General features: G+C 49.8%; 6 protein-coding genes across 6 annotated transcripts; all 6 read left to right on the forward strand.

Moving 5' to 3' along the window:
• Positions 1–315: 315 nt before the first annotated feature.
• Positions 316–2,622, forward strand: TEOVI_000474600 (SNF2 family N-terminal domain/Ring finger domain containing protein, putative; the record flags this gene model as incomplete). The annotated part of the gene is made up of 1 exon (XM_067221076.1): positions 316–2,622. The coding sequence occupies one exon, from the start codon at positions 316–318 to the stop codon at positions 2,620–2,622; it is 2,307 nt and encodes a 768-aa protein (XP_067077177.1).
• A 1,303-nt stretch (positions 2,623–3,925) lies between these two features.
• On the forward strand, positions 3,926–5,317 carry TEOVI_000474700 (replication factor A, 51kDa subunit, putative; the record flags this gene model as incomplete). Its single annotated transcript, XM_067221077.1, has 1 exon — positions 3,926–5,317. The coding sequence occupies one exon, from the start codon at positions 3,926–3,928 to the stop codon at positions 5,315–5,317; it is 1,392 nt and encodes a 463-aa protein (XP_067077178.1).
• Positions 5,318–5,563: 246 nt separating this feature from the next.
• TEOVI_000474800 (uncharacterized protein) lies at positions 5,564–5,848 on the forward strand (the record flags this gene model as incomplete). Its single annotated transcript, XM_067221078.1, has 1 exon — positions 5,564–5,848. One exon carries the CDS (start codon positions 5,564–5,566, stop codon positions 5,846–5,848), a length of 285 nt encoding a protein of 94 aa, XP_067077179.1.
• Positions 5,849–6,183: 335 nt separating this feature from the next.
• On the forward strand, positions 6,184–6,708 carry TEOVI_000474900 (mitochondrial RNA binding complex 1 subunit; the record flags this gene model as incomplete). The annotated part of the gene is made up of 1 exon (XM_067221079.1): positions 6,184–6,708. One exon carries the CDS (start codon positions 6,184–6,186, stop codon positions 6,706–6,708), a length of 525 nt encoding a protein of 174 aa, XP_067077180.1.
• Positions 6,709–7,983: 1,275 nt separating this feature from the next.
• On the forward strand, positions 7,984–13,170 carry TEOVI_000475000 (uncharacterized protein; the record flags this gene model as incomplete). Its single annotated transcript, XM_067221080.1, has 1 exon — positions 7,984–13,170. One exon carries the CDS (start codon positions 7,984–7,986, stop codon positions 13,168–13,170), a length of 5,187 nt encoding a protein of 1,728 aa, XP_067077181.1.
• Positions 13,171–13,690: 520 nt separating this feature from the next.
• On the forward strand, positions 13,691–15,058 carry TEOVI_000475100 (ATPase-like protein, putative; the record flags this gene model as incomplete). Its single annotated transcript, XM_067221081.1, has 1 exon — positions 13,691–15,058. One exon carries the CDS (start codon positions 13,691–13,693, stop codon positions 15,056–15,058), a length of 1,368 nt encoding a protein of 455 aa, XP_067077182.1.
• Between the last annotated feature and the right edge of the window lie 708 nt (positions 15,059–15,766).

Consider the following 15,766-nt stretch of genomic DNA (forward strand, 5'->3'; position numbering starts at 1 on the left):
ATGGCTACTTGTTCCCCTTGGCTTTTTCCGAATGGCGATCCCGAAAAAGGGGGGATAACGAAAGGTCGGACAGTGCTTTTACCCTTGATATTACCACATGTTTCCCTGCCCGTGCAACTCTGTCTTTTCCCTTTCTTTTCCTGTGGTGCAGTGAGGCAACCAAACAAGAATAAAAAGAAAGCGATTTTAAGGGAAGCAGGGAAGATAGTTCAAAGGGGTTGGAAAGGAAGAAAAGGCCAAGCACGAAGGGGAAGCTTCTGGCTCAGTGGGAGGCATATCGAGTACGGAAGCATCGACCCAAAGGAGTCGTAACAAATGCTGCCTTGCCCAAGCGAAGGCACAACCCGTGATCTTCAAGGGGCGTGGTTTGGTGCAGCTACAGATTGTTGTTCAGATCACAATCCTTCAAGTGTTTACTCCGACGATGGGCAGGCGCAGAATCCCGAAACCAACTTTTTGGATGAAAAAAGCGGTTGTGCTGGTGGAAGCGCGTGGGCAAAACTAACATCGGTTATCCCAGAATTCAATGAAGGCAATGAAGAACTCCCTGAGCTTCCCGCATGTGTAGAGAAGCTCGGGCTGAGTCCCCTTGAGCAAAAGGTCTTTTCCTGGATGAGGGAGCAAGAAGAAAAACCATGGAGTTGTGAAATTTCCACCTTACTTCCCGAGGGTGCATCGCCTGTGGGGGAGCAAGTGGAGCAGGATAGGGCTAAAGGCGGTATACTATTCGGTATCGGCAGTGATAAGCTGATGGCACCCCTGCGTGCGCTGCGTGAGGTCGATCATCAGAGAAGCCACTCTACACTGGAAACCACCGTTTGCATCGATGGTGGTCCAATGCTTGTGTTGTGTAAGAAACGCCACGTACGGCGGTTAATGGAGATTCTGCATCATGATGGCGCCCACTCACTTTCCCGGGTTTTGGCTTACACCGGCCGAGGAAACGTTCACTTGACACCGACCCAGATAGGTTCGGATTATGATTATGTACTCTCAACGTACAGTACACTTCGGCGTGAGCCTGATCCGAGGTCCGAACTCCCAGGGAAACTGTACCTGGTCCACTGGAGGCGTGTTGTGCTTTTCGAGCCGTACTTCTTGTGTGACTTCACTCGCACTGAGAGCTACTTGTGCACTGAGTTGCAGGCAGACGCTCGGTGGATCTTCTGTGGAGAACGGTTTGTAATGCAAACACATAAACTCTACGGGTTTGTTCGTTTCTTGAACGAGCCGTCGTTAAAGTCATGGGTATTTTGGAGTGAACGAGTGGCGGACAAGAAGGGAGTGGATCGTTCGGTTTTCGATTCTGATAAAAACACGGAGCTGAAACGAGTGCTCTCTACAATGTGTCGTCAGACCCGGCGGGCATGCCTAATAAGGGAGGGTGGCCGAGGCGCCAACAGTATGAATGTGATTAAAGTCAACCTAACGGAGGAGGAGAAGGAGTTCTACAACGCTACATTTGACAGGGCGGTGAGTAGTGTCTCCTCTTCAACTGATCAGCAAACGTCGTGCCTCCCGGTACTCGAAATCATCAACTTGTGCCGTCTCATTACCCTTCATTTGTATGTTGGTCGGGAGACTTTTCAACGGATGAGCCCCCCGCCCCTCACTCCAGAAGAACGCGAGGAGCAGCTAACGTCATTTTTCGACCTGCTTGCCAACGACGGATTGCGCGAGCGTGCATTCACCACAGAACTGAGGAATAAGTTACGAAGTGGAGTTCTTGACGAAGAATGTGGCATTTGTTTTTTGAGGATTAACACGCCTGGAATCCTTAACTGTGCGCACTATTTTTGCGTGGGATGCATTGACAAAATCAAGAAAAGCGGTCGCCCATACTGCCCCAATTGCAGAACTGTGCTAAATCATCGGACTGTCGTTCCACCCGGGTTGCTCAAGTGCCCTGAGGACGAACCTGTACCGAGTGACTTTTCCCAGTGGGGTCCGAGCTCCAAGGCCGAGGTACTTGTCGAGAACTTGAAGAAACTCTCTGGCGACCACAGGGCGATTGTATTTGGTTGTTCAAGTCAATTCTTTCAATATTTGCAATGGTACCTGCGGCAACATGGGATGGATACTTACACTTTTGGCAGCTGCAAGGGACTGCAAGAAGTGAAAAGAGTACAACAATGGTTGGACAGCGGTGCCCAAGGGGCGAGTGCGGAGAGGAATGATGAAAGCAAGCATCTACCTCGTGTTCTGCTCGTCCTATTAACCGACTGCGACGAAGACGTGCGCTTCAAGGGTATAACCCACTGCTTCTTCATGCACGCGACGTGGTGTCCCATTATCGAGCATCATGCTCTTCAATGCATTGAACATTGTGACGAGGAGAAAGAGTTGGAGGTGGTGAAGATTTTAGCAAATGTTGGGTTAGAACAGACAATTGATGAACTGTGCCAGAGGAAGCGGAGTGACGGTTCCGATGATTATATTACCTCAGCCGAGGTGTTTGAGGTGTTTAACGAAACTGCCAACGTCAATGATTTCATGGTTCGTACCACCACACAGGTTCCGCAAAACGAAGAGGGCGAGAACAACGAAGAGGGCGAGAACAACGAAGAGTACGAGAGTGACGAAGAGTACGAGGGCGACGAAGAGGATGGTGATAATCAGTGAAGCGAATTCCAGCGATGATGGTTAGAGGGGCGGGTCCTTGCGACTTTAACATGTGTCCGCTACCCTCCCCCACCCCGTTCTAGTATTCTCTCATGGTGGGAAGCATAGTGTGGAAACATCTGTGAAGGTTTCTCCTTACAGTAATTCTTTTTAGTTTTGTTACTTTGAAACTGATTTTTATTTTATTTGGTGATCACTCCATACGCAGGCGGTGTGAGGTGCGAGGGGGTCGCCCCCTCCTCCACTGGCAGCACAGCCTAACACGAGGCTACCTGTATTGCTTGCACGTGCAGATGCTTTTATTTTTTTAAAAAAAAAATACTTGCCGTTGGTTTGGGGAAAGGTTCTGGGGAGGGGTTGGCAGAAGGTGGTTCGGGTTGGGTTTAAGCAAACTGCTTATTAGCAGAGGCTTCTGTTCCTTGTGATAGGTGAGAAGCATTTTTTGTTATTTTTTTGTGCTTCGTTTAAGATAGCGGTATTACCCTCTGCTCAATGTAATCTTTTTGAAGCGTTGGTGCCGCCGCTTAAATGCGTAAGTAAACAAATGTGCAAAACATATGCAAAATTGCTCTCTTTTATCTCGACTTTCTAAGTCGTGCCTTTACATTGGACTTAAACTATTATCTTCCACCTCCCGATATTTTCTTTTCTCCGTTGTCATTTTACACCGGACTATTTCCCCGCCTTCTGAAAAAAACGCTATCCACGCGTGACGCCATTTCTACCGCCTTTTCCTCGTCATCCTAAGTGACAGTTGGAACAGTGCTGGTTGACCTTTTCTCATATGCTTCGATTTCTGTCTTGTGCTTATATGTGCACGTGGTGAAGGGGAGCGAGTGACTCGGTGTACTTTACGGAGGGAAGGGGATTTAGTGACGATGGTAATATAATATTCTCGCGATCACTCAGGGGGGAAGGTTGTGGTTAGCTGTGCCGTCTCCCTTAACCTTAGCCTTTTGTCGGTGCTCACTTTTAGACTCGCTGTGTCAGCACTTGTTTACGCCACTTCTTCGGCTTTTCTTCCGTTTTTTTAATTTTTTTCCCCTTTCGTCGTTCCATGCCATTTGGACGGCTACTTAACGAGTATCAATTATTTCAACTGGGTGGAGGAAGGATTTAACCAACAAGAGAGAAAGAACAAATAGAGCTCAAACAAGGCACATACATAAACCGCAAGCAGGTGTGGTGTGTGCACACATATACACTCATTACGCCGATATAGACTCTAGCGCACAAGTAAGCAGAAAAATAGTTTACACATCAAATCGAAGGAAGTCGGAAAGTTACTTTTATTCATCACTTCATGCAGCAGCCATCACAACAACAGATTCAACCAATCGATTCCTTGTCGCCATTCCTTGGCGGCAAGTGGTGGATTCGCGCTCGCGTGACGGACAAGTCTGAAATACGAACGTGGAATAAACCAACCTCACAGGGGAAGCTGTTTTCTTTTACGCTCATTGACGAGTCTGCTTCTATCCGAGCGACGGTATTCAATGAGGCCGTCGACATGTTCAATCCCCTCATAGTGAACGGACAGGTTTACTACTTTAGTGGGGGTCAGGTAAAAAATGCCAACCGTAAGTTCAGTAATGTGAATAATGACTACGAGTTGAGCTTTGACAACACCTGTCAAATATCAGCAGCAAGGGATGTCGTTAGCTCGTCGATTCCCCTACAGCGGTATAACTTTGTGCCAATTGCCATCCTCAAGCAACGAGAAGTCGGTTCTTTAGTCGACGTGCTGGCTGTTGTGTTGAATGTGGAGGAATTGGGCACCATCGTACAGAGATCAACTGGTCGTGAGTTGGTCAGACGCACCGTGAAGGTTGCCGATTCCACCGCGGGGATTGACGTCACCCTGTGGAACGAAAACGCCAAAGAGTGGCCACATCAACCTGGCACCGTACTGGCAATGCGGCAACTTAAGGTGGGGAGTTTTGATGGTGTAACGCTCTCCACAACAATGCAGTCATCGTTTGATGTTAATCCAAACATCCCTGACGTGAAGAAGCTTCGTGAATGGTTTGAATCTACGGGTGGACGGGACGTCAGTTCACTTTCAATGCAGGGAAATAATGCTTTGGGGCTCGCGAGCAGTGGAGAAACCTACCGCGGCTACAAGTACATTGATGACATAACGACTGAGGGGCTCGGAAAAGGCCCGAAGCCGGACTACATCGATTTGCGTTGCGTTCCTGTTTACCTCAAACAGGATACACAGTGGTACGATGCCTGTCCACAATGCAACAAGAAAGTGATGCTCGAAGGGGCAATGGGTGATCGCTTCCGTTGTGAGAAATGTGACCAATCTATTGTACCAACACAACGGTACTTGGTGTCTATTCAAGTCACAGATAACGTTTCGCAGGTGTGGCTCACGCTCTTTAATGAGTCGGGAGCCGAGTTCTTTGGCATGACGGCTCCTGAACTAAAAAGACGTCAGGAGGAGGATCCCATGTTTGTGACAAAAGTGGCCCAGATGCGCATGAACCGTCCTGTGCTCATGCGCCTTCGTGTGAAGGAGGAGGGTCTCGGTGGCAATGAAGATTCGGAAAGGGTGCGCTTAAATGTTGTGCGCATTACGGAGTTTATGCCGCTGGACACCGTGACGGAGGATAAGCGACAAGCCATGGCGGCACAACTGCGGCAGGAGTGCGACGAAATGATTAAATGCATTAATGCCTACTTGTAAGGCCTTCACCATCAAACTGGATTTGAGAGCAGCCGATTGATTTCATTTGGCGCGGTGTGTTCTCAGGCCAACGGGAACCAGCCCCGGAGTTGAAGGACAAGCGAGTGATTGAGTGGGTATCTTTTTGTACGCTGAGTAAGGGGGAGGGGTGAGGGTAAATTTTTTGACAGAAATAATCAGATGCGTCATGGATTTTCGTCCTGTACCAGGCAAAAGAACTCGTGATAAAATAATTAGCTAAATCGAATGAAAGAGGAGCCGGAGAATGCCGAATGGGAGAAATTCACATGGACAAATGAGGCGATGAATATTATAGACCCAGTGGGTGCATTGGAAGAGAAGGCGGCGAGGGATTTTCCAATCTCTGCTGAGCGCCCTCAGTTCTTCTCCTATGACGTCGTCAACGGAAGTTGTGCGGGGCTAGAAAGTGGCTGCAAACATTTCAACCTCGCTTCCAGGTGCATTAAACCCCTGCAGATGTGGAGGGATAGTGTGGCGGCTTCGTTACTGGTATTGTTTTTCACTGTATAACTCATAGTTATTGAGAAGGGGAAGGGGGGAAGTATCACTACTGCCACGAGCGTTTTCTGATGTTGCGTGCTCAGCTGTTTTTTCTTCTATCTTTTTTTAAATCTTTTCTTTCTACATGGCACTTTCGCCACATATGATATATGAGGAGGCGCATATGAAAGGGGACTTTGAGCGCCGTCGCAGGCCGGTTCGGGCAGTTGCTACTGCGTCAATCCAGCGTGACACGACTGATATTTCGCGTGAACGCAATCTTTTACGCAGCTCTTCTTTCTCAACCGCTCCCATTACGACCCATGCCGTGCAAGTGAACTAAAATAGGTAGGAAATAATTAGCAATGAGGAGTAGCCGGGGTATTTTGTTCCTTAGTGGAGCTTTCGCCATACGTGGCATGTCTGCATACCACAGCTATCAACGGCTTGACACAGTATCCCACACCAGCAAGGTGTACTCACTCCAAATGCAGCGGCAGACCGTACACTTCACCCCCATAACTCGACTTGGTGTAGAGGCAACTGCAAACCCGACAACAGCCACTAATGCAACAGGGCAGACGGGGGATGGCGACGGGGCCACTGCCCTGGACGTGGCAATGCGTGTTAACAAACTCAAACGCCTCCACCAAACGGGAGGTGGGCCCAGTGGAAAGAAGCAGGTCGAGTTGGATGCTTGGCGAGACCTGAACAACCTCACCGAGGCACAGATAAATTCTGCTGAAGGAAAGGCGGTGTCGTTACTGCTTAATTCGTGGGCGTACTTCGCTAAGTACTGGGAAAAGGGTGCTGAAGGACCGTCTGCCAGCCTCTCTGAAGTCACTCCCTCCAATGATAGCAGTAGTGCGGGTGAACACGGTACACAGTAAACCCGTGTGGATTTCCACCATACATTACTCTATGCACGGTGACGACGGTGTGAAGGGATAATGGGGGGGGGAATCAGAAATGCAAACAAAGAGTGATAGGGAAGAAAGATAAGCGATGTCTTAAGTGCGCGTTCGGATGCATCCGGTGGAGGGGGGCTCAACCTTAGTCCTTCATATGAACTTTGTTGGATGTTGAAATTGTTAATGCTATATAAGGAGCATGAGGAAGGTCGTTGAACCATGATTAGGGTATGCACAATATTGAGAAGGGGCGGTATATGTAATATGGAAATGGTCCGACGGAGGGTGGGGGAGAAGAAGAGGAACCACTGCAAACTGCCGGTTGGGGGAACTTGTGGTGCTTGCGGAGCCACCGCCATTTTGGTGTATCCATCGATGCTTTAACTTGTTAGTGCTGCTTCAATGCGTTAAGCAAGTGAAATGACTTCAAAAGGTGGTGCCTATGCGGGTGATGATTTGGGTGCTTTGAGGCCGTTTTACCCGCCTCCCCTACGATTTGTCGTTTCCTGTTATTTGTATCACCTTCAAACCCCTTTCTTAGCCGCGGTCGTGCTGTGATATATATATATATATATATGCGTGCCCGTGAATGTGGGGCTCGTGTGTGTAAGCTAATATGTGACAGGAGTATTGAATTCTCATTTTGTTTATTCACACAGAACAAAGGGATGAAGTGGAGATGGTAAATAACGATAAAGTCAAAGAAATGACGTGCCAGTGTCTACTCTTGAGTACGGAGAAGGGGCGCCTAGACCGTTGTAGCGTGCCTTCGTGTTTTCCCCCCTTTCCATTCGTTATTCTTTCAAAACTTTTTTGTTTCCCATCTACTGTATTGGAGTGGCATCAGAGACAGATGTGTTTGCACGCAAAGGGGGAGGGCGCAACGGAGGATTGAGAGGAGGATGACGGTGTGTCGTGGACGGTTTCGCTTTCCGCAGTTTGACTCCTATCGTGCCCTGTTCCACATTTTCCACCTGTGACAAATGGAAGGTGCGCATTCGCTTAATTTCCCCTTCAGTGTGTGTGTGTGTGTGTGCTCACTTTCATTTCACAGGTTTACTAACCCTGTCATTATTGTTCCCATTTTTCTTGACCTCGCCGTCGCTCACGTCTGTTGCTTTAGCAGTTGATACATCCCGCTCTGCTTGTCTACCGAGTTCCACTGGGGGTGGTGAAACGGGAAGGTGCGAGAAAAGCGCCACCAAGAGAGAAGGGCAAAAAGAAACAGCGTTTCTACAGGGAGGCGCCGAAGAAATGCGGCGTCTTATACTTGCCCAGACTCTGCGGGTGGCGGGTCGTCACTGCCCGCCAGTCGCCATGTTTTTACAGAGGTTTTACAGGGGCCACGGAATAAGTACAGCCCTTCCACTGCATTACAGCAAGCGCCATCGCAAGAGAGAAGGGCGGATGTACGGTAAGCCTCTCCGTCCGGTAAGTGACGGGGAGAATGGCGCAAGTGGTGACGGTGGTGTCTTGACGAGATGGGAGGCGGTGGTGAGCTCTCGCCATCAGTGCGAGTCCCCGGTTCAGACGTTAGCGAAATCGGAGAAACCGAAGAAGGCAGAAAACACGGTAGCGGGGAAAATGACGGGATCAAGCCGCTTTTCCCACCGTCGCGACCATTCGGCGTACCCTTCAGGTGTACAGCCTGCCCCTCTCGCAACGTCCGGTTTGCCCACGCAGTCGTCTGAGCGCCAACAACAGAAGCAGATCGGGCAGCAACAAGTGCCATTGGATGCGTTGCACCGTCTTTTTAAGGTGCATGCGGTTATGCGAACCAATTATGAGGCGCTTGGAAAATGCACAAAAGTGCTGAAGAGCTTTTCAACGGCGTGTGCCGAAGCACTTCTCCAACTCGGCGTGCTGCAAAAAGAGCAGCCATCAGCTATGGAAAGGAAAGGTTTTATTTATGTGCAGCTCTGTAAGTCAGGTGCCACAGAGGCCAGTAAAAATGGGACATCTTCTCCTTGTTTCGTCTTACCACCCGAAAGTCCACTTTACCGCACAACCATCAAGTTTCCAACCATCACAGTGGAGCACGTGCTGACGACAACGGTGTCGTCTGGTTGCGGTGCAAAAGATTCTGGAGGGGATATTATGTCTGTTGATATGGAAGGCGCCGCCCCGTTCCCTATGGGACATTGTGAGTCACGTCCCTCTACATCCGCTGGAAATGGAGTGACCGCGGAGTATGACTGTGAAGGGGATGTGTTGAGTCACGGGGCCGCGTGGAATTCGATCATTGAAGGGTTCGGGCAGCTTGCTTTGAATCTAAAACAAAATGCCTCTGTATCAGACTTTGCGCAGTTGGCGGAAACGCTGGCATACTTCAAGTGGGTAAAGGATGAAGAACAGGTAGGTTGGGGCACTGAAGATTGCGTGGTGAAGAAGTTTCGTGAGGCGATGGCAAATGCCAAAGACACCTCTGCTTCTGGAAGCGATCCGAACACGAGCGATGTAAGCGCGGCCCTTGCGGCCATTGCAGAGTCATTTCTTAGGAAAATTCCTCGCGTGGACTGTATTGGCAGCGCGGTAGCGCACAGGGGAGGTGAACGGACTGCTCCCTCTGTTCACGCAATTGACGTAATGCTGAATTTGGCGCTCCGCATGTGTCTTTCCCAGTGGCACGCCATGTCACACTTTGAAAGGATGAATATTGTTCTGTTCTGCACATATCCATGGTTCGCGGAGGACCTAAGCATCGCAGCGGGTTTGTGCCTCACGCAGTCTTATCTCCAGTCCCTTCTCCGCGCAGATGCTGATGTGACTTATCAGCATACGTTTCACTACGTACGGCGTGTCTCCCGCCTTTGCTGGCCCTGTATACATGACACGGACTCTGCCCCTGTTAAGAAACTTCTCTTCCCGAGAGACCCCCAAGGCACCGCTGTTTCTTCCCACGCTTTGGAAGCGGTCAGCGTCGAGGAGAAGGACAATCAGTTGAATCAAAAGGAGGGACTGCAAGGTGAGGAGCAAGCTACAACCACATCCGAGTCAAAGCTAATGTGGCTCCCCTCGTTCAAAGACGCCTCATGCGTTTCGTACGGTTCTTCTATGAAGCAACGTGCGGCTTATGAGCTGCTGTTGTTATGGATGACGTGTGTAAATCCATCGGGCCTTCACCGTTCCTCCCCGCACGGTCGCTACGTGAGCGCCACTGGTATCGCAATTATTGACGTCGATCTCTTTGTCACACAGCGGTTTCGTACCGGCAAATCGAAGGACGAATGGTTACTGTTGCACCCGGTAGAAGGGGATGTTGTGGCCTCCGTCACCATTAGGACTATGGTGCAACACTGTGAGACTCCCTATACGCTGACGCGGCTTTTCTTCTGCAACTTCCACAGTGTCTTGCCCCACATTTGGGGTGGAATAGGTGCACGACGGAGAGAGATCTTATGGACAGCGTGGTGTCGGGCTGTTGCTCAGCCGCTTGTGAACACTCTCTCAGGTTCAGACGAGGGGCAGCGGGAGGACGATGGGGGGATGCAAACACTACAAATCACAGTAGATAACGCTGATCGAACGCTGGATTATTTAAAACCCTTAATATCGGCTCTAACGTCCGACGAGTTGTTTCTGCGACTAATAATGCGTTGTGCGGATAAGTCCTTAGAGGAGATGGCCCGTGAGATAGGAAGTGGCAACAACACCTTGCCCCTTAACAAGTGGTGCGCGCAACTTGCTGGGTTTGTATACAGTGTTGCGCTTGCTTTGCATTGCAGGGCCAAAAGGGAAGGATGCAACCGAGATGGGGGGCCATCGAGACCGAATACAGCGACTGATTCCGCGAATAAGAAAGTAGTATCAGGTAAGCAGACGGATAACCTCCCGAAAGGCACGCAGGAAGATATCTCTGACCTCCAACTGCAATTCAAAGCAGCTGTATCTGCGCTTTTGCGGAAGCTGAGTGCTGGGGATACGCAGGTAGCTGAGCAGCTACTTCACCACTTTTACGAGCCACACTTCAGTGGTGATCAGGAACGAGAGGTTGTTGAGGACATCCAGAGGCATCTTCAGCAGGTGTGTGATTCTCAATCTCGTGATGCACTGCATGCTTGGATAGAATGCAGCGCCAGGGCTTCGTGTGAGGCAACTGTGCCTCTCAAGGAGGAGTTGCTTTGCAAGTGGCAACGCACGGTGCTAGAGGCGGACGCTGGGTTACCAGTTGTGTTACCGACAATTGTGGAGTGTTGTCGCGGCCTTGTCGGATTGGTAAAAAAAAGGGGGCGAAACATTTCCGGCAGGCGTCAAGGGCAACAGCGGGGAACAGAGAGTACTACTGTGGGTGAAGAGAGCTCATGCAAGGAGGTGTTCTCAAAGGAAGAACTGCCGGTAGTAATAACTGTACTTTCCCGTGCGATGCTTAGTCGCACCTCCACGGTAAGCACTGTGGGCTTGACAAAAATATCGAGCGAGATCAGTACACTTCTGTCATCATGTGGTCACGAAACGGCTGACGGCAACACGAGTGGAGGTGGCCGCAACGGCCGCGAGCTGTGCGACACTAACACAGCAACGATTACTTCAGCAACCGCAGGGGAGCGTACGGTTGAACTGGAGTTAATCTTATCTGGCGAAATTGACCAGAAAGCGGGGGAATTACCTTGGATCACCATTCTCGAAGCTGTGCAACTACAGCTGGTGCCGTACACCGTTGTTAAAAACCTGCTAACGTCCTTCAAGGGTGGGTGCGACAACGGCAAAGAGCGTCTCCGGTGGCAGGAGCTGCAGAGGGACTTTCAACGGAAACGGCACCATCGCCTTGTGGGGAACACCTTGGTGTTTCGGTGGTACGGTTGTGCTGTACCTAATGATGAGGGTTGGGAAGACGGATCTGGCCTCATGCGTCCAATGGCGGAGGACCGCGATAATGTGCACAGCGCCAGTCACCAAGGCCGTACTTCTACCGAGTTGGGGGCCTTCACGCGGCGTTTGCTCAAAACACTTGCCCGCGCTGAGGTGACTCGTCTCAACGACAGGAAGGAAATAACTACCCAAACATTCGTCGTGGGCCCGAGTGATGACAGTGCCACACGTCACCCCACCCCAGGGCAGGAGGAAGATGCCAGTCTCCACCGTTTAGATCTTCTCTTCAGGGTTCATACGCTGGCTGCACACATACTTATGACAGCTAGTACGAAGAAACCGCACATGATCCATGAGCTGTATGATACGCTCTTACACCTTGTTGAGAAGGTGATGCCAACTACTCCCAATGCTCTCGGCAACGCCAGTGATTTGTTGCTCTTGTGGTTAGTTGGTAGTGCGGTTGCAGTGGGATTGCGTTTCCGTCCTAACTTTCTCATTAAGTGGCCATCAGCTCCAGAAGTGTCATCAGGTAACCTGAAAAGTTGCCCGTCCGCTGAAGAAAAAACTGTACACATCTTGCGCGACATTGAGCCATATCTGCAAAGTGAGTTGCTTCGGCCTACAGTGCGCCTACGGTTTGTCATTAATGTGTTAGTGGCTCTTCGCAGTCTTGAGTTGTTGGGAGCTCGCATCGACGTAGAAGGTCTGCACATGGATCAACTGTTGATCAGGGCGAGCGCTGACCGCAGGCTGCTGAGCCGCCACGTGAACCTGTTCCTTATTGGTTGCTCCGCCTTACAAAGCACACAGTCTTCGATTTTGCATACTGCTCTCCACCTGCGCGAGGCGAAGTATAACTTATCCTTCGCGGAGATCGAGCGAGCTTTCGTTGCGATTGCTCTGTCAGCTGATACGTTTGCCAGGCAGCATGAGGCCCTAATGGAGCAAAACTACCAACAGCAGCAAAACCGTACACTCTCAGTCGCAGTTGCAGCCAACAACACGACCCCTGCGCTCCGTGTGTCACCCGTCCAACTCAGGCACGCTTGGAGTGCACTGGGGCGGCGCGTGTTGGAGAATGCCGGAGAATCACCGACGGATCTGTTTGTGCGTGGGCTGCAGTGCGCTGCGGCGGTTGGGTGCATTGACTCGGCTCTGTATCAACAGCTTCTTTCGTACGTGGTGGAGTTTCGCTGGAAAGATCTTCATATATTAGACTGGGTGATGATACTGAGGACGGTGCGGCAATCCTTTGAAAACAGACGCAACCTAGAGGCGTACTTGAAGGAACCACTGCAGGCATTTATGTTGACGATGACAGTCAGTGGGGACAACAGCACGGAGCAATCAGTTCAGAAGGTCAACCTCAAGAATCACGAGGGTGAGCAGCTGCTGGAGGGGCTTTGCCTTTTCGCTGAAGCTCTTCCAGGTTTGTTTATAGGTGACAGGGAACTCTGGGGACTTTTGTGGCAAGCTCTTGGTTCCCAGTGGTCGGCGTGTTTTAATGCTGCCAGCAATATTGAGGAACAACAACGCATCACGGCATGGCTGCAGGAGATTAACGCAAGCTACGCCTGGGCTGCACGGGCAGCTGGGTTCCGTGGCTTGGATGAGCCCACCGCCTTGTGACGCAACAGGGCGGGCGTGGTGTAGATAGTTGCAAGGGGACCAAAGTAAATGGTCACAAAGGAGCGAGTGAACGGTGTAAGCGCATGTTATGGTCGTATCTTCACATTCTCTCACAAGGTAAACACCTTTAAAAAAAAAAGGAAGTATCCCATCTGGTGCTAGAAGTTGGTGAGGGATGCACCCATTCATGTGCCGGGAAATCACTACGTGTAATATTACTCATTTTAAAGGCGTTTGGTGCTGTGCACGAACCTCCATTCACTTTGTACAAAGCTTTGATCTGTGTCCTTCCGCACTTTTTTTTCAACTTCTTTGCTGTTGACAAAAGCATTTTCGGGTTTTTGTTTGGATTTTTATCGCTTCCACTCTCGTTGCGCATAATTTCACCAACATACATACATACTTCAAAGGAAAGGGGAGAAAGACAAATTATCCTTGCAGCTGTACAGGACTTATCGGAGGAAACGGACTGTAGGCGCACTTCTAGCACGGACCACTTAACTTCACTAGTGGCCGAAGCATGGAGGATTTCGTTGTTGTGCCGGTGGAGGTGCGGTGTAGGCAAATGTGTACAGATGCCGCTGAGCTTTCAAAGGTTATCACGAGTTTCATACGGCACCGCAACGGTGTTACACACCCGGGTGACATTATCCCGCTTTGGGGTGCATCCGAGCTTATCACATCAACAGTTGAGCTCTTGCGGGTATGTGACGTTTATTGCCCACTTAACGGGGTTGCAGCGGGCAGGGCGGATTACGCATTGGTGATGTACTACCTTCATGGAGATGATGTGTCTATGGCAATGCAAGGAGAGGAAACTTCCGAGTCGCAGGCGCTGTTAACCTACCGCGATTCAGACGACGAAGTGGATGCATCGACTGTCCCTTGCTCCATAGTGCAGATACCGCATGCATCGCTAGAAGGCCTGTGGGAGTCGATGCATTTCGGGGACTCTACCTGTGACACGGTGGAGCTTAAGCGTGACTTGTTGCAATATATGCACACTGCAATGGTTTTCTCTATGGCTGATGTGAACCCACAAGTCATCGCGTGGAATCAGTTGGTGCTGCTACACGGGCCCCCCGGCACAGGGAAGACATCTTTTTGTAAAGCACTTTCACATAAACTTTCTATACGGCTTGCGGGAATATTTCCCAAGGCGAAGCTGGTAGAGGTTAACACTCAAAGTTTGTTTAGTCGTTGGTTTAGTGAGAGTGGGAAGCATGTCATGGGCCTGTTCCGCCGTATACACACGATGGCGGAGGATTCCAAATGCCTTCTTTTTGTCCTCGTGGACGAGGTGGAATCACTAGCTGGCGCGAGGAACTCTGCAATGAGGGGTAACGAGCCCTCAGATGCTATCCGTGTCGTCAACACTCTGTTAACTCAGCTGGACATTCTACAGAAAAAGAGGAACGTGGTGATATTAGCTACGAGTAACATCACCGGGGCCATTGATGTCGCGTTTGTTGATCGTGCTGACAAGAAGGTATTTATTGGCCCACCGGGGTTACCAGCCCGTCTGCAACTAATCAGGGCAAGTACGCAAGAGTTGGTTCAGAGGCGGTTAATTATGCTTGATCCTCCCAATGATCAGGGGTTCATAGGCGCAGGGGGGCTGATGCCGATCGGGGAAGGTCGTGTAGAACTCAATGCGAGAGAGTTGCAGCGGCTTGAGCTGGTGGCGGCGCAATGTGATACCTTCAGTGGAAGGACTCTGAAGAAGCTTCCTTTCCTTGCCTACAGCAAACACATTGGTGGGTCCCCAGTCTTCACTACCGGAGAGAGTAGTACCGCATCTGCTATCTCATTTGACACGTACATTAAAAGCTTGACGAGTGCTGTAGAGGGAGAAATATTATCGAGGAGAATGATGGTGTCATCATAGGCTCCCAATTCAGGCACACTAAATAGGCACTTTCGCGCGATTCCCTATTTTTCGCGTTCTCACAGTCTAATTTTTGCAACAGATTATCATTTATTTTGTCATGGTTTTGTCTCTGACTTTTTTGCTTGATTTTTGTATATGGACTAACATTTTTTTTTCTGGTGTGTGGGAATGCAGATGCAGTTTCTATTTGAGATCTTTTTTATTATTTTACATCCTGGTTTATTGTTTTTTTTGTTTGTCAATGGATTGGATAAGGCCCTTCATTGCAAATATCTAACCGGTAAAACTGGCCCCTCAACACATATGGACGCGTATCGTTGTAGACGCATATGCTGAAGTTGTGTATTTAAAAGGGAAGGGGAAGGAGGGAGAGAAAACATTCCCCTTTTGTTTGGACTGCTTGCACGACGGAGTTACGATTTGATAACGGGTGTAGCACACCCATAAGTATTATTATTTTTTTTTGTGAGCTTTGAATGGCATAACCTTCTTCTTGCTTTTCTTATTCACCTCGTTTGTTCTTCAACATTTCTTCTCTCATTCTTCTAAATTTTCTCTCTACCAATCACTCTCTTTCTTTTGTCCTGCATTCATGCAAATATTTACGAATATCCGCTCAACCTTGAAGCTGAAGTGCGCGGCACGAATTTTGGGAGGTTTCGCCCGCATTGAGGGTGTGGGGGGTGGGACGAGTAAGAAAAATTA

This window comes from Trypanosoma equiperdum, assembly GCF_001457755.1.
Source record: "Trypanosoma equiperdum strain OVI genome assembly, contig: ctg_1316, whole genome shotgun sequence".
NCBI lineage: Eukaryota > Euglenozoa > Kinetoplastea > Trypanosomatida > Trypanosomatidae > Trypanosoma > Trypanosoma equiperdum.